We start from the raw sequence: 17,714 nt of genomic DNA, 5'->3' as shown, positions 1-17,714 counted from the left end.
CGATCAGACCAGGTACTATGTAATACTCCCCCATCTGTATCGGACCAGGTACAATGTAATACTCCCCCACCTGTATCTGATCAGACCAGGTACTATGTCATACTCCCCCACCTGTATCCGATCAGACCAGGTACTATGTAATTCTTCCCCACCTGTATCCGATCAGACCAGATACTATGTAATACTCCCCCACCCTTATCCGATCAGACCAGGTACTATGTAATACACCCCGTACCTGTATCCGATCAGACCAGGTACAATGTAATACTCCCCCACCTGTGTCCGATCAGACCAGATACTAAATAATACTCCCCCACCTGTATCCGATCAGACCAGGTACTATGTAATACTCCCCCACATGTATCAGACCAGGTACTAAATAATACTCCCCCACCTGTATCCGATCAGACCAGGTACTATGTAATACTCCCCCACATGTATCAGACCAGGTACTAAATAATACTCCCCCACCTGTATCCGATCAGACCAGGTACTATGTAATACTCCCCCACCTGTATCCGATCAGACCAGGAACTATGTAATACTCCCCGCCCTGTATCCGATCAGACCAGGTACTATGTAATACTCCCCCACCTCTATCCGATCAGACCAGGTACTATGTAATACTCCCCCACCTGTATCCGATCAGACCAGGTACTATGTAATACTCCCTATCTCTATCAGACCATGTACTATGTAATACTCCCCCACCTGTATCCGATGAGACCAGGTACTTTGCAATAGACCCCCACCTGTGTCCGATCAGCCCAGGTACTATGTAATACTGCCCCAAATGTATCCGATCAGACCAGGTACTATGCAATACTCCCCCACCTGTATCCGATCAGACCAGGTACTATGTAATACTCCCCAACCTGTATCCGATCAGAACAGGTACAATGCAATACACCCCCATATGTATCCGATCAGACCAGGTACTATGTAATACTCCCCCACCTGTATCAGACCAGGTACTATATAATACTCCCCCACCTGTATCCGATCAGACCAGGTACTATGTAATACTCCCCCATCTGTATCAGACCAGGTACAATGTAATACTCCCCCACCTGTATCTGATCAGACCAGGTACTATGTCATACTCCCCCACCTGTATCCGATCAGACCAGGTACTATGTAATTCTTCCCCACCTGTATCCGATCAGACCAGATACTATGTAACACTCCCCCACCCTTATCCGACCAGACCAGGTACTATGTAATACACCCCGTACCTGTATCCGATCAGACCAGGTACAATGTAATACTCCCCCACCCTTATCCGATCAGACCAGGTAATATGTAATACACCCCATACCTGTATCCGATCAGACCAGGTACTATGTAATACTCCCCCACCTGTATCAGACCAGGTACTATGTAATATTCCCCCTCTCTATCAGACCAGGTACTATGTCATACTCCCCAACCTGTATCCGATCAGACCAGGTACTATGTAATACTCGCCCACCTGTATCTGATCAGACCAGGTACTATTTAATACTCCCACACCTGTATCCGATCAGACCAGGTACTATGTAATACTCCCCCACCTGTATCCGATCAGACCAGGTACTATGTATTACTCCCCCACCTGTATCCGATCAGACCAGATACTATGTAATACTCCCCCACCTGTATCAGACCAGGTACTATGTAATACCCCACCTGTATCCGATCAGACCAGGTACTATGTAATACTCCCCCACCTGTATCCGATCAGACCAGATACTATGTTATACTCCCCGACCTGTATCCGATCAGACCAGGTACTATGTAATACTCCCCCACCTGTATCAGACCAGGTATTATGTAATACTCCCCACCTGTATCCGATCAGACCAGGTACTTTGCAATAGACCCCCACCTGTATCCGATCAGCCCAGGTACTATGTAAAACTCCCCCACCTGTATCCGATCAGACCAGGTACTATGTAAAACTCCCCATCTCTATCAGACTAGGTACTATGTAATACTCCCCCACCTGTTTCCGATCAGACCAGGTACTATGAAATACAATGTCACCTGTATCCGATCAGACCACCTACTAAATAATACTCCCCCACCTGTATCCGATCAGACCAGGTAATATATAATACTCCCCCACCTGTATCCGATCAGACCAGATACTAAATAATACTCCCCCACCTGTATCCGATCAGACCAGATACTAAATAATACTCCCCCATCTGTATCCGATCAGACCAGGTACTATGTAATACTCCCCGACATGTATCCGATCAGACCAGGTACTATGTGATACTCCCCCACCTGTATCCGATCAGACCAGGTACTATGTGATACTCCCCCATCTGTATCCGATCAGACCAGGTACTATGTGATACTCCCCCACCTGTATCCGATCAGACCAGGTACTATGTGATACTCCCCCACCTGTATCCGATCAGACCAGGTACCATGCAATACTCCCCCACCTGTATCCGATCAGACCAGGTACTTTGTAATAGACCCCCACCTCTATCAGACCAGGTACTATGTAATACTCCCCCACCTGTATCCGATCAGACTAGGTACTATGCAATACTCCCCCACCTGTATCCGATCAGACCAGGTACTATGTAATACTCCCCCACCTGTATCCGATCAGACCAGGTACTATGTAATACTCCCTATCTCTATCAGACCAGGTACTATGTAATACTCCCCCACCTGTATCAGACCAGGTACTATGTAATACTCCCCCACCTGTATCCGATCAGACCAGGTACTTTGCAATAGACCCCCACTTGTGTTCGATCAGCCCAGGTACTATGTAATACTGCCCCAAATGTATCCGATAGGACCAGGTACTATGTAATACTCCCCAACCTGTATCCGATCAGACCAGGTAATATATAATACTCCCCCACCTGTATCCGATCAGCCCAGGTACTATGTAATACTCAACCACCTGTATCCGATCAGACCAGGTATTATGTACTACTCCCCCACCTGTATCCGATCAGACCAGGAACTATGTAATACTCCCCGACCTGTATCCGATCAGACCAGGTACTATGTAATACTCCCCCACCTGTATCCGATCATACCAGGTACTATGTAATACTCCCCCACCTGTATCAGACTAGGTACTATGAAATACAATGCAATCTGTATCCGATCAGACCACCTACTAAATAATACTCCCCCACCTGTATCCGATCAGACCAGATAATATATAATACTCCCCCACCTGTATCCGATCAGACCAGGAACTATGTAATACTCCCCGACCTGTATCCGATCAGACCAGGTACTATGTAATACACCCCGTACCTGTATCCGATCAGACCAGGTACCATGCAATACTCCCCCACCTGTATCCGATCAGACCAGGTACTTTGTAATAGACCCCCACCTGTATCCGATCAGACCAGGTACTATGTAATACTCCCCGACCTGTATCCGATCAGACCAGGTACTATGTAATACACCCCGTACCTGTATCCGATCAGACCAGGTACCATGCAATACTCCCCGTACCTGTATCCGATCAGACCAGGTACTATGTAATACACCCCGTACCTGTATCCGATCAGACCAGGTACCATGCAATACTCCCCCACCTGTATCCGATCAGACCAGGTACTTTGTAATAGACCCCCACCTGTATCCGATCAGACCAGGTACTATGTAATACTCCCCGACCTGTATCCGATCAGACCAGGTACTATGTAATACACCCCGTACCTGTATCCGATCAGACCAGGTACTATGTAATACACCCCGTACCTGTATCCGATCAGACCAGGTACCATGCAATACTCCCCCACCTGTATCCGATCAGACCAGGTACTTTGTAATACTCAACCACCTGTATCCGATCAGACCAGGTATTATGTACTACTCCCCCACCTGTATCCGATCAGACCAGGAACTATGTAATACTCCCCGACCTGTATCCGATCAGACCAGGTACTATGTAATACACCCCGTACCTGTATCCGATCAGACCAGGTACCATGCAATACTCCCCCACCTGTATCCGATCAGACCAGGTACTTTGTAATAGACCCCCACCTGTATCCGATCAGACCAGGTACTATGTAATACTCCCCCGCCTGTATCAGACCAGGTACTATGTAATACTCCCCCACCTGTATCTGATCAGACCAGGTAATATGTAATTCTTCCCCACCTGTATCCGATCAGACCAGATACTATGTAATACTCCCCCACCCTTATCCGATCAGACCAGGTACTATGTAATACTCCCCCACCTGTATCCGATCAGACCAGGTACAATGTAATACTCCCCCACCTGTGTCCGATCAGACCAGGTACTATGTAATACTCCCCCACCTGTATCCGATCAGACCAGGTACTATGTAATACTCCCCCACCTGTATCCGGTCAGACCAGGTACTATATAATTCTCCCCGACCTGTATCCGATCAGACCAGGTACTATGTAATACTCCCCCACCTGTATCAGACCAGGTACTATGTAATACTCCCCCACCTGTATCCGATCAGACCAGGTACTATGTAATACTCCCCCACCTATATCCGATCAGACCAGGTACTCTGTAATACTCCCCCACCTGTATCAGACCAGGTACTATGTAATACTCCCCAACCTGTATCCGATCAGAGCAATACACCCCCATATGTATCCGATCAGACCAGGTACTATGTAATACTCCCCCACCTGTATCAGACCAGGTACTATGTAATACTCCCCAACCTGTATCTGATCAGACCAGGTACTATGTAATACTCCCCCACCTGTATCAGACCAGGTACTATGTAATACTCCCCAACCTGTATCTGATCAGACCAGGTACTATGTAATACTCCCCCACCTGTATCAGACCAGGTACTATGTAATACTCCCCAACCTGTATCCGATCAGAGCAATACACCCCCATATGTATCCGATCAGACCAGGTACTATGTAATACTCCCCCACCTGTATCAGACCAGGTACTATGTAATACTCCCCCAACCTGTATCCGATCAGACCAGGTACTATGTAATACTCCCCCACCTGTATCAGACCAGGAACTATGTAATACTCCCCCACCTGTATCCGATCAGACCAGGTACTATGTAATACACCCCGTACCTGTATCCGATCAGACCAGATACTAAATAATACTCCCCCACCTGTATCCGATCAGACCAGGTACTATGTAATACTCCCCCACCTGTATCAGACCAGGTACTATGTAATACCCACACCTGTATCCGATCAGACCAGGTACTATATAATACTCCCCCACCTGTATCCTATCAGACCAGATATTAAATAATACTCCCCCACCTGTATCCGATCAGACCAGGAACTATGTAATACTCCCCGACCTGTATCCGATCAGACCAGGTACCAGGTAATACTCCCTCACCTGTATCCGATCAGACCAGGTACTATGTAATATTCCCCCACCTGTATCCGATTAGACCAGGTACTATGTAATACTCCCTATCTCTATCAGACCAGGTAATATGTAATACTCCCCCACCTGTATCAGACCAGGTACTATGTAATACTCCCCAACCTGTATCCGATCAGACCAGGTACTATGAAATACAATGCCACATTCAAATGCACCAAACCACTGCCTACTTCATTTGTTCATTTAACAAATAAGACCGCCCATAGTACATTGCCTTTATCACAGTCAACACACCTTTATATTAGCTTTAATTCTCTAAAGCAATGTTTATAGTAGAAAGATTAGCATTAAGCATTAGCATTAAGACGTCTGTGGCATTGTGTTGTGTTGACTTTTATTATTCCCAGCACAAGATGCACCTGTGTAATGATCATGCTGTTTAATCAGCTTCTTGATATGCCACACGTGTCAGGTTGATGTATTCTCGTGGCAAAATATATATTCTTACTAACATGGATGTAAACACATTTTTGTACAAAATTTACAAAAGTTTCAGTATTATAACTGGCCTACTCATAGCCTAATGATTTAACCTAGTAACTATTCTGGTTAGAGCCAGTTTGCGCTGTTCTGTGAAGGGAGTAGTACACAGCATTGTACGAGATCTTCAGTTTCTTGGAAATTGCTCGCATGGAATAGCCTTAATTTCTCAGAACAAGAATAGAATGACGAGTATCAAAAGAAAGTCCTTTGTTTCTGGCCATTTTGAGCCTGTAATCAAACCTACAAATGCTGATGCTCCAGATTCAACTAGTCTAAAGAAGGCCAGTTTTATTGCTTCTTTAATCAGAACAACAGTTTTCAGCTGTGCTAACATAATTGCAAAAGGGTTTTCTAATGATCAATTAGCCTTTTCCAATGATAAACTTGGATTAGCTAACACAACGTGCCATTGGAACACAGAAGTGATGATTGCTGATAATGGGCCTCTGTACTCCTATGCCGATATTCCATTAAAAATCAGCCGTTTCCAGCTACAATAGTCATTTACAACATTAACAATGTCTACACTGTATTTCTGATCAATTGTATGTTCTTTTAATGGACAAAAAATAGCTTTTCTTTCAAAAACAAGGACATTTATATGTGACCACAAACTTTTGAACGGTAGTGTATGCTTGAGTATGATTGTCTTTTTCGCATTCATAGCAATAGTTATGAACTTTACTACAGGGATTGGATGTAAATGGCAGAACATAGAGGTTGTGGTAGCAGCTACAGAGAGGTATTTGGGTGTACGAGATTTAATGTCAGAAAAGTTAAAGGGTGTGTTGAGTGGTGGTGTCCCGTCCTTTCAGGTTGTTGGCCTGAGGTAGGACTAGATAGGTTTAAATAGTGGAGTAGCGTGGTGGGTTTTTAATGAGTGTGGGGCAGTGGAGGCTGCTGAGGGGAGGACGGCTCCTAATAATGTCTGGAACGGAGTGAATGGAAGGGTATCAAACACATCAACTATGTGGTTTCCATGGTTTCCATGTGTTTGATGCCATTCCATTGACTCCGTTCCAGACATTATTAGGAGCCGCCCTCCCCTCAGCAGCATCCACTGGTGCAGGGTTAGATTGTAGTGTATTTGTTGACTTATTTGACTTTTTTCAAGCAAAGTATAAGGGAGTTATACTCCAGTCTAGTAGGTGGCGGTAATGCAACATGTATTGGATGCCAATCGCCCTTAAACCTCATCAAAGAAGAAGGTCTGTTTAGCAAGCGTTACCGGTAGTCTCGCGATGTTACGCATCTGGGTTTAGATACTCTGAGCCAGCATGGATAACTGTAGCAAAGATGATCTGCTAGGGATAGACGTTTTAAAGGATTTAAGTGAGATTTAGAAGTCGTTGAACCATGGCCACAGACGCTACTACAGAGAATGGGCCGAGTTCGAGCCAAGAAGCGCGAACACACGTCAACGCTACAACTGAATACTGCGCAAAGTTACAGGAATGGATGTGGCAGTACTACTGGGACTATGTAAATTGGCAAAGCTGTATGACTCTGACTACGTTTCATTTTTCTCCATGCAATTTCCCCGTAGCTGCAAACTATCAAGCGCCGACTGGAACTCCGTGGCCCGCAGGACAACCAACTTTAGATGGACGATACGGGTACAACTATCTGGGAATGGGGTATCCATTCCCTGCGCCCCCGACTACGGGTGCTCAGACCGGGCAGCAGATGACAGCTGGGACACCGCCTCATGATTCAAGGCCGGTGCAACAACAGAACGGAAACGCACCCCAAACAGGTACACTAATTACAACAAGTCAATGATTACAAAAATGACGATAACTCTAGAAAGGCAGACACTCATTTTTGGTTTTGTACTAGGCCTACTTTGTCAAATAGCTACAGGGGAATCTATATCATGTAAACAAAGACAACCCCTTTCCTCTGTTTGTTCACGACAATATTTAATGGCTTGCACAGGATCACATGAATAGCCTCTTGAGCAAGCAGCTGGCTAACCATGATGGGTACCCACTCATGCATACAATCTGCTGAGGCCTTGATCTGAATAGGACGCATTTCTTTTACGTCAGTTCTTGAACCCTCCAGACCTAATCACGTAGACACTGACTGATTTGGCTGATCAAAGTGAAATGTATTGATCAGGGGTTTAAAGTAGACCTGCTCACAATCTCGGGAAGTTAGTTGAACTTTATTTTTTTTTATTTTTTTATTTTTTTTTAAGTCATTTAGCTGACGCTCTTATCCAGAGCGACTTACAAATTGGAAAGTTCATACATATTCATTCTGGTCCCCCCGTGGGGAATGAACCCACAACCCTGGCGTTGCAAGCGCCATGCTCTACCAACTGAGCCACCTAAAGCAGGGCAGATTATTGTACTGTTGTACCTGGGTACATTCCCTGAAGTTGTCTTCTCCCCTGCAGGTCTGGAATACACCATCCCTTCTCCCCTCCACAGATTCCTGGCTGAGACGGTGGACTTCTTTATTCTATTTTGCGTCAAGGCAACCATCATTCTGTGGATCATGCATCTTAGTGGCATGAAGTGAGTCAATCAGTCTCGCCTTTTATCATTTCCTTGGCCTTGAATGAGAAAAAAATACAAGAAAATACCATGTTAATGAACATTAATTTTCATTATCATAGTAGGCCATAATTATTAGATTCTATTATAGTCCACTCTATTCTATTCTCCCCCACAGGGACATCACTAAGTTCATCACCCACTTCATAGTTGAGGAGATAGATGAGAACACGTCCATGGAGGACCTGCAGAAGATGATGGCAGTAGCTCTGGTCTACAGGGTGCTGGTTTGTTTCTATGAGGTACAGTACCTCTGGTCTACAGGGTGCTGGTCTGTTTCTATGAGGTACAGTAGCTCTGGTCTACATGGTGCTGGTCTGTTTCTGTGAGGTACAGTAGCTCTGGTCTACAGGGTGCTGGTCTGTTTCTGTGAGGTACAGTAGCTCTGGTCTACAGGGTGCTGGTCTGTTTCTATGAGGTACAGTAGCTCTGGTCTACATGGTGCTGGTCTGTTTCTGTGAGGTACAGTAGCTCTGGTCTACAGGGTGCTGGTCTGTTTCTGTGAGGTACAGTAGCTCTGGTCTACAGGGTGCTGGTCTGTTTCTATGAGGTACAGTAGCTCTGGTCTACAGGGTGCTGGTCTGTTTCTATGAGGTACAGTAGCTCTGGTCTACAGGGTGCTGGTCTGTTTCTGTGAGGTACAGTAGCTCTGGTCTACAGGGTGCTGGTCTGTTTCTATGAGGTACAGTAGCTCTGGTCTACAGGGTGCTGGTCTGTTTCTATGAGGTACAGTAGCTCTGGTCTACAGGGTGCTGGTCTGTGTCTGTGAGGTACAGTAGCTCTGGTCTACAGGGTGCTGGTCTGTCTATGAGGTACAGTAGCTCTGGTCTACAGGGTGCTGGTCTGTTTCTATGAGGTACAGTAGCTCTGGTCTACAGGGTGCTGGTTTGTTTCTATGAGGTACAGTAGCTCTGGTCTACAGGGTGCTGGTCTGTTTCTATGAGGTACAGTAGCTCTGGTCTACAGGGTGCTGGTCTGTTTCTATGAGGTACAGTAGCTCTGGTCTACAGGGTGCTGGTCTGTTTCTATGAGGTACAGTAGCTCTGGTCTACAGGGTGCTGGTCTGTTTCTATGAGGTACAGTAGCTCTGGTCTACAGGGTGCTGGTCTGTGTCTGTGAGGTACAGTAGTCAGAGTGATGATCTAGGATCAGTTATGCCTTCTAAATCATAATGAATTAGAGGGACCTGATCCTAGATCAGCACTCATACAGTACTCTGAGACACTTTGTGAATACAAGCACAGGTTGCTGGTCTATTTCAGTGAGCCAATATATGGGTTATATTGGTTAACCATACAGTTACTAAGCATTGAAAATAAGTGACAACCTAAAGCCCTGTATTCACAATGGAAAAGAGCTGAATCACCTCCTTCCTACCACAGATGCTATGTGTGGATTACCACTGTCTCTCTGACCCCATCTCTGTTCTCCTCCTCTCAGATCATCTGTATCTGGGGTCTGGGCGGTGCCACCCCGGGGAAGATCCTCCTGGGTCTTCAGGTCGTGACGTGTGACAGCTCAGTCCTGGTCCGACCCAACCGGGTCCTGGTGGTACCGGCATCTAACGTCACCCTATCTGTGTAAGTCACTGACTGCATGTGACACATCTTGGTTAGCGTTGAAAACAGATATGAATATGTTTGTTTGGACTACAGACATCTACCACTGGTGCCACTACTACATTTCCATATGGAAAGGTGTGACATGAATACCTGGACCCTGAGCGTTGAATATGAAAGGCACACTGGACCCGGAGTGTTGAATATGAAAGGCACACTGGACCCTGAGTATTGAATATGAAAGGCACACTGGACCCTGAGTGTTGAATATGAAAGGCACACTGGACCCTGAGTGTTGAATATGAAAGGCACACTGGACCCTGAGTGTTGAATATGAAAGGCACACTGGACCCTGAGTATTGAATATGAAAGGCACACTGGACCCTGAGTGTTGAATATGAAAGGCACACTGGACCCTGAGTGTTGAATATGAAAGGCACACTGGACCCTGAGTGTTGAATATGAAAGGCACACTGGACCCTGAGTGTTGAATATGAAAGGCACACTGGACCCTGAGTGTTGAATATGAAAGGCACACTGGACCCTGAGTGTTGAATATGAAAGGCACACTGGACCCTGAGTGTTGAATATGAAAGGCACACTGGACCCTGAGTGTTGAATATGAAAGGCACACTGGACCCTGAGTGTTGAATATGAAAGGCACACTGGACCCTGAGTGTTGAATATGAAAGGCACACTGGACCCTGAGTGTTGAATATGAAAGGCACACTGGACCCTGAGTGTTGAATATGAAAGGCACACTGGACCCTGAGTGTTGAATATGAAAGGCACACTGGACCCTGAGTGTTGAATATGAAAGGCTCACTGGACCCTGAGTATTGAATATGAAAGGCACACTGGACCCTGAGCGTTGAATATGAAAGGCACACTGGACCCTGAGTATTGAATATGAAAGGCACACTGGACCCTGAGTGTTGAATATGAAAGGCACACTGGACCCTGAGTATTGAATATGAAAGGCACACTGGACCCTGAGTGTTGAATATGAAAGGCACACTGGACCCTGAGTATTGAATATGAAAGGCTCACTGGACCCTGAGTATTGAATATGAAAGGCACACTGGACCCTGAGCGTTGAATATGAAAGGCACACTGGACCCTGAGTATTGAATATGAAAGGCACACTGGACCCTGAGCATTGAATATGAAAGGCACACTGGACCCTGAGTATTGAATATGAAAGGCACACTGGACCCTGAGTATTGAATATGAAAGGCACACTGGACCCTGAGTGTTGAATATGAAAGGCACACTGGACCCTGAGTATTGAATATGAAAGGCACACTGGACCCTGAGCGTTGAATATGAAAGGCACACTGGACCCTGAGTGTTGAATATGAAAGGCACACTGGACCCTGAGTATTGAATATGAAAGGCACACTGGACCCTGAGTGTTGAATATGAAAGGCTCACTGGACCCTGAGTATTGAATATGAAAGGCACACTGGACCCTGAGTGTTGTCAGTTCATAAGGTACTACATAAATGTGAATTCTACCTCTGAGATGGAGAAAGTTGTCTTTGAAAGTGGGTTTTAATCCCGATTTTACATTTTAGTAATTTAGCAGACGTTCTTATCCTGAGCGATTCACAGTAGTAAGTGCATACATTTTTTGTTACTTTTTGTTACTAGTCCCCTGTTGCTCTACCAACTGAGCCAGTTTGACATTTTTACCCTTGTTTTGGAAGCAGTTCATTTTCTGGTACCGTTTCCACTGATATTAACCTGGTATTACATATTTAGCTTATTGCTATGTCATTAGTATTATTTATTATCATGTCTTGTAAAAGTAACATCCACCCCTTTCTCTCCCAGTTCCACGGTGCGGGCGTTGAATAAGAACTTCTCCATCGCCTTCCTGTTCCCCATCTTCAGCAGCCTCTTCTTCTTTCAACACAACAGGACTGTCTATGACCTCATAGCTGGAACCATCGTGGTGCAGTGCAGAGGGGTCAGATAACTGATACCCTTTACGTCAATGTCGTGTTGAGTAGGACACACCAACACTTTGCAACGGAAAATGAAAACGTGTTCTGTTTTCACTAAGTTTGAAAATATGTTTTCTCTCTATTGAACAAAACCCAAACCGTGGGCTTCTAGAACTGAACAGAACGCCTGTAGAACAGATCTAGGCCTACAGACCTGAGAGAGAGAGAGAGATCTGCCCGCGGATACATACGTCTCGGACTGAACTCCACTCAGGACAGGAGGAGCCTGATACAACGTGATATAGAAGCATTATGGGAAGGATCAGAACAGAACATGGCTGTGTTTGTCTTCTTCATTCACAAAGTATTGTTCCTGAACTTTTTCCTATTTACTGCTTAGCCAGACACGCAGAATGAATCTGAAATATCTGAAAGGAATGTTAGGTAATTTATTAGTTTATTTATTGTTCATTTGCAGCTGTTGACTCAGCTACTCCTATATGGATAAGGGATGTTTCAGGTCAGGTTGAAAGGTGAAACGGGCTTGTTTGCATATTGGCCATTCCGCATAAATGAAACTGAACTGCAAACTATTAATTGGGTCTTTTATGTGCTGCACTCTCTGTCTGTCTTGTCTGTATTCTCTATCTGTCTGTATTCTCTGTCTGTCTGTCTTGTTTAACTGGCTGTGTATCAGGCTGTCTGTCTGTCTGTCTAGCTGGCTGGCTGTGTATCAGGCTGTCTCTGTCTGTCTAGCTGGCTGGCTGTGTATCAGGCTGTCTGTCTGTCTTGTCTAGCTGGCTGGCTGGCTGTGTATCAGGCTGTCTGTCTGTCTTGTCTAGCTGGCTGTCTGTGTATCAGGCTGTCTGTCTAGCTCGCTGTGTATCAGGCTGTCTGTCTAGCTGGCTGGCTGTGTATCAGGCTGTCTGTCTGTCTTGTCTGTCTGTCTCTGTGTCTGTCTTGTCTGACTGGCTATGTATCAAGCTGTCTGTCTCTGTCTGTCTGGCTGTCTGTCTGTATCTATCAGGCTGGCTGTGTATTAGGCTGTCTGTCTCTCGTGTCTGTCTGTCTGGCTGTGTATCAAGCTGTCTGTGTCTGTATCTGGCTGGCTGTGTATCAAGCTGTCTGTCTGTCTATGTCTGTCTGTCTGTCTGTCTGTCTGGCTGGCTGGCTGGCTGTGTATCAGGCTGTCTGTCTATCTGGCTGGCTGTGTATCTGGCTGGCTTTGTATCAGGCTGTCTGTCTATCTGGCTGGCTGTGTATCAGGCTGTCAGACAGACAATCTGGCTGGCTGTGTATCAGTCTGTCTGTCTGTGTCTGTCTGTCTGTCTGTCTGTCTGTCTGTCTGTCTGTCTGTCTGTCTGTCTGTCTGTCTGTCTGTCTGTCTTGTCTAGCTGGCTGTCTGTGTATCAGGCTGTCTGTCTAGCTCGCTGTGTATCAGGCTGTCTGTCTAGCTGGCTGGCTGTGTATCAGGCTGTCAGACAGACAATCTGGCTGGCTGTGTATCAGTCTGTCTGTCTGTCTGTCTCTGTCTGTCTGTCTGTCTGTCTGTCTGTCTGTCTGTCTGTCTGTCTGTCTGTCTGTCTGTCTGTCCGTGTCTGTGCCACATATCCAGCAGCAGGTTTGCATTATACTGTCCAGTCCTTTCTTCAGCAGAACCAGACTGAGGCAGTTCTCATTCTGACTCAATGATCAGAATCTGGATGTTATACAATATGTCTACCCTCCTCCTCCTCCTCCTCGCTGATAAGAGGTCTGCTGGATGTGTCTGTGTAGACTAGTGCGTGTATAAGATGTGTTAGTGTGTAGGGAGGCACACACCTCTGGTCTTGTCTGGATTCCCATCACTCAGGGTATTTAAATGACCTTACGCAGGCTTGGTCGGTCAAGGCTAGCCTTCACCACTCTCAAGTGAGTTTGCAATTGACCACTGAAGTTAGTTTATAATGTCATTTTTCACACTACACCATGTGTAGAGCTATACTGTTGATTTAGAGTTTAGCTGGTGGTGGTGATGTAGTACAGTTATGATGCATCTTTTCATTTGTGGCTTATCGTGTCTCTGTTAATGTCATGTTTCACCAGCACCACCAACACTAGTGAAAGACTCGCACAGTAGAACAGTAGAACATATTCAGTGAACATTCCGATTAGAAGTAGTTACCATGTTTAGCCATAGGGGGGCGCTAGATAGTAGAACACAAACCAGTGCGAAATATTGACTTCATCAAATCACATTTATTTATAAAGCCTTTTTTACATCAGCAGTTGTCACAAAGTGTTTATACAGAAATCCAGCCTAAAACCCCAAAGATCAAGCAATGCAGATGTACAAGCAACGGTGGATTGTTAAAAACTCCCTAGAAAAGGCAGGAACCTAGAAATAAACCTAGAGTGGAACCAGGCTCTGAGGGGTGGCCAGTCCTCTTCTGGCTGTGCCTGGTGGAGATTCATGCAAGGCTTCCTCTCCTATTCCTAGCTCCTTAAGCTCGCTTTTTCCTTCTCTCCTCCTCTTCCCCTTCTCCCTCTTCCCCTTCTCCCTCTTCCTCTTCTCTCCCCCCTCTTCCTCTTCTCTCCCCCTTCCTCTTCTCTCCCCACCTCCCCCTTCCTCTTCTCTCCCCACCTCCCCCTTCCTCTTCTCTCCCCATCTACCCCTTCCTCTTCTCTCCCCATCTCCCCCTTCCTCTTCTCTCCCCATCTCCCCCTTCCTCTTCTCTCCCCATCTCCCCCTTCCTCTTCTCTCCTCCTCCTCTTCCTCTTCTTTCCCCCCTCTTCCCCTTCTCTCTCTTCCTCTTCTCTCCCCCCTCTTCCCCTTCTCTCTCCCCTCTTCTATCCCCCCTCTCCTCCTCTTCCTCTTCTCTCCCCATCTTCCTCTTCTTCCCTCTCCTATTCCCCTTCTCTCTCCTCCTCCTCTTCCCCTTCTCTCTCTTCCTCTTATCTCCCCTCTTCCTCTTCTTTCCCCCCTCTTCCCCTTCTCTCTCTTCCTCTTTCTCTCCCCCCATTTCCTCTTCTCTCCCCCTTCTCTCTCTTCTATCCCCCCTCTTCCCCTTCTCTCTCCTCCTTTTCCCCTTCTCTCTCCTCCTCTTCCCCTTCTCTCTCCTCCTCCTCCACTTCCCCTTCTCTCTCTTCCTCTTTTCTCCCCCCCCTCTCTTCCTCTTCTCCCCACCTCTACCCCTCCCACAGTAGTGTCCCTGTAGGCCAGCCTATCCTGGGAAATTCCTCCTAATAGAACCCAGTTGGATGGAAGGAATGAAAAGAGAAGCAGCCTCTAGTTCGACAGAGGACAACAACGCCTTTCCATGGTCTCATTTTATTAACGACTGCTTGAACACAGTGACACAGACCCACGCACATTCTCAGAATACAGTCACACTCAGTCACACACACATGCTCAGAGCACATGCTCTGCATCATTCACTTTAGTCAGTCATCAAATTCCTCTGGTCCCCTGACTTAGTCTGATTTCTCTCTGAATTCCTCTGGTCCCCTGACTTAGTCAGATTTTTCTTTGAATTCCTCTGGTCCCCTGACTTAGTATGATTTCTCTCTGAATTCCTCTGGTCCTCTGATTTCTCTCTGAATTCCTCTGGTCCTCTGATTTCTCTCTGAATTCCTCTGGTCCCCTGACTTAGTATGATTTCTCTCTGAATTCCTCTGGTCCTCTGATTTCTCTCTGAATTCCTCTGGTCCTCTGACTTAGTTTGATTTCTCTCTGAGAGAAAGGAAAAGGGCATTTCTTCCATGATACGCCCCCATCTCCCTCTCACACCCCGCTGCCCCGCGACCCCGCTGCCCCACACCCCGCTGCCCCACACCCCGCTGCCACACACCCCGCTGCCCCACACCCCGCGACCCCACTGCCACACACCCCGCTGCCACACACCCCGCTGCCCCACACCCCGCTGCCCCACACCCCGCGACCCCTCTGCCCCACACCCCACTGCCACACACCCCGCGACCCCGCTGCCACACACCCCGCTGCCCCACACCCCGCGACCCCGCTGCCCCGCGACCCCGCTGCCCCACACCCCGCGACCCCGCTGCCACACACCCCGCGACCCCGCTGCCCCACACCCCGCTGCCCCACACCCCGCTGCCCCACACCCCGCGACCCCGCTGCCCCACACCCCGCTGCCCCACACCCCGCGACCCCGCTGCCCCACACCCCGCTGCCCCACACCCCGCGACCCCGCTGCCCCACACCCCGCTGCCCCACACCCCGCTGCCCCACACCCCGCGACCCCGCTGCCCCACACCCCGCTGCCTCACACCCCGCGACCCCGCTGCCCCACACCCCGCTGCCCCACACCCCGCTGCCACACACCCCGCTGCCCCACACCCCGCTGCCCCACACCCCGCTGCCCCACCCCGCGACCCCGCTGCCCCACACCCCACTGACACACACCCCGCGACCCCGCAGCCCCACACCCCACTGCCACACACCCCGCGACCCCGCTGCCCCACACCCCACACCCCGCTGCCCCACACCCCGCGACCCCGCTGCCCCACACCCCGTGACCCCACTGCCTAACACCCCGCGACCCCGCTGCCACACACCCCGCTGCCACACACCCCGCTGCCACACACCCCGCTGCCACACACCCCGCTGCCACACACCCCACTGCCACACACCCCGCGACCCCGCTGCCCCACACCCCGCTGCCCCACACCCCGCTGCCCCACACCCCGCTGCCCCACACCCCGCGACCCCGCTGCCCCACACCCCGCTGCCCCACACCCCGCGACCCCGCTGCCCCACACCCCGCGACCCCGCTGCCCCACACCTCACACCCCGCTGCCCCACACCCCGCGACCCCGCTGCCCCACACCCCGCGACCCCGCTGCCCCACACCCCGCTGCCCCACACCCCGCGACCCCACACCCCGCTGCCCCACACCCCGCGACCCCGCTGCCCCACACCCCGCTGCCCCACACCCCGCTGCCCCACACCACGTGACCCCACTGCCCCACACCCCGTGACCCCGCTGCCCCACACCCCGTGACCCCGCTGCCCCACACCCCACACCCCGCTGCCCCACACCCCGCTGCCCCACACCCCACGACCCCGCTGCCCCACACCCCGCTGCCCCACACCCCGCTGCCCCACACCCCGCGACCCCACACCCCGCTACCCCGCTGCCACACACCCCGCTGCCCCACACCCCGTGACCCCACTGCCCCACACCCCGTGACCCCGCTGTCCCACACCCCGCGACCCCACTGCCCCACACCCCGTGACCCCGCTGCCCCACACCCCGCTGCCCCACACCCCGCGACCCCACTGCCCCACACCCCGCTGCCCCACACCTATCTATCAGTGTCTGATGTTTGACTTGATGTGAATGTGATTGAGCTGCACACATCAGGTTGAGCTAGTCTGGAGGGAAGTGAGACTGCACAGGGGGTGGGACTGTACGGGGGGTGGGACTGTACGGGGGGTGGGACTGTACGGGGGGTGGGACTGCACGGGGGGTGGGACTGTACGGGGGGTGGGACTGTACGGGGGGTGGGACTGTACAGGGGGTGGGACTGCACGGGGGGTGGGACTGCACGGGGGGTGGGACTGTACGGGGGGTGGGACTGTACAGGGGGTGGGACTGTACGGGGGGTGGGACTGCACGGTGGGTGGGACTGCACGGGGGGTGGGACTGTACGGGGGGTGGGACTGTACGGCGGGTGGGACTGTACGGGGGGTGGGACGGGGGGTGGGACTGTACGGCGGGTGGGACTGTACGGGGGGTGGGACTGTACGGGGGGTGGG

The 17,714-nt window shown here is 49.5% G+C and overlaps 2 protein-coding genes across 2 annotated transcripts; both read left to right on the top strand.

The window, feature by feature from the left end:
- The first annotated feature begins 7,028 nt into the window (after positions 1-7,028).
- LOC139558872 (protein FAM8A1-like) lies at positions 7,029-12,543 on the top strand. The gene is made up of 5 exons (XM_071374386.1): positions 7,029-7,637; positions 8,286-8,406; positions 8,564-8,687; positions 9,886-10,025; positions 11,841-12,543. The coding sequence occupies exons 1-5, from the start codon at positions 7,238-7,240 to the stop codon at positions 11,983-11,985; spliced, it is 930 nt and encodes a 309-aa protein (XP_071230487.1). The 5' UTR covers positions 7,029-7,237; the 3' UTR covers positions 11,986-12,543.
- On the top strand, positions 12,367-16,956 carry LOC139558489 (uncharacterized). The gene is made up of 2 exons (XM_071373646.1): positions 12,367-12,397; positions 15,671-16,956. Exons 1-2 carry the CDS (start codon positions 12,367-12,369, stop codon positions 16,954-16,956), a joined length of 1,317 nt encoding a protein of 438 aa, XP_071229747.1.
- The last annotated feature ends 758 nt before the right edge of the window (positions 16,957-17,714 follow it).

This window comes from Salvelinus alpinus, chromosome 29 (assembly GCF_045679555.1).
Source record: "Salvelinus alpinus chromosome 29, SLU_Salpinus.1, whole genome shotgun sequence".
Taxonomy (NCBI): domain Eukaryota; kingdom Metazoa; phylum Chordata; class Actinopteri; order Salmoniformes; family Salmonidae; genus Salvelinus; species Salvelinus alpinus.
The sequence above is the reverse complement of the archived record's forward strand: the minus strand, read 5'-3'. Positions and strand labels throughout refer to the sequence as shown.

Bases quoted from the DNA above. Each gene is read 5' to 3' on its own strand.
- LOC139558872 (XM_071374386.1), top strand. From the start codon at position 7,238: ATGGCCACAGACGCTACTACAGAGAATGGGCCGAGTTCGAGCCAAGAA. The intron at 7,638-8,285 runs GTACACTAATTA...TCTCCCCTGCAG, and splicing joins CGGAAACGCACCCCAAACAG to GTCTGGAATACACCATCCCT. The intron at 10,026-11,840 runs GTAAGTCACTGA...TTTCTCTCCCAG, and splicing joins TCTAACGTCACCCTATCTGT to TTCCACGGTGCGGGCGTTGA.
- LOC139558489 (XM_071373646.1), top strand. From the start codon at position 12,367: ATGAATCTGAAATATCTGAAAGGAATGTTAG. The intron at 12,398-15,670 runs GTAATTTATTAG...TTTCTCTCTGAG, and splicing joins ATATCTGAAAGGAATGTTAG to AGAAAGGAAAAGGGCATTTC.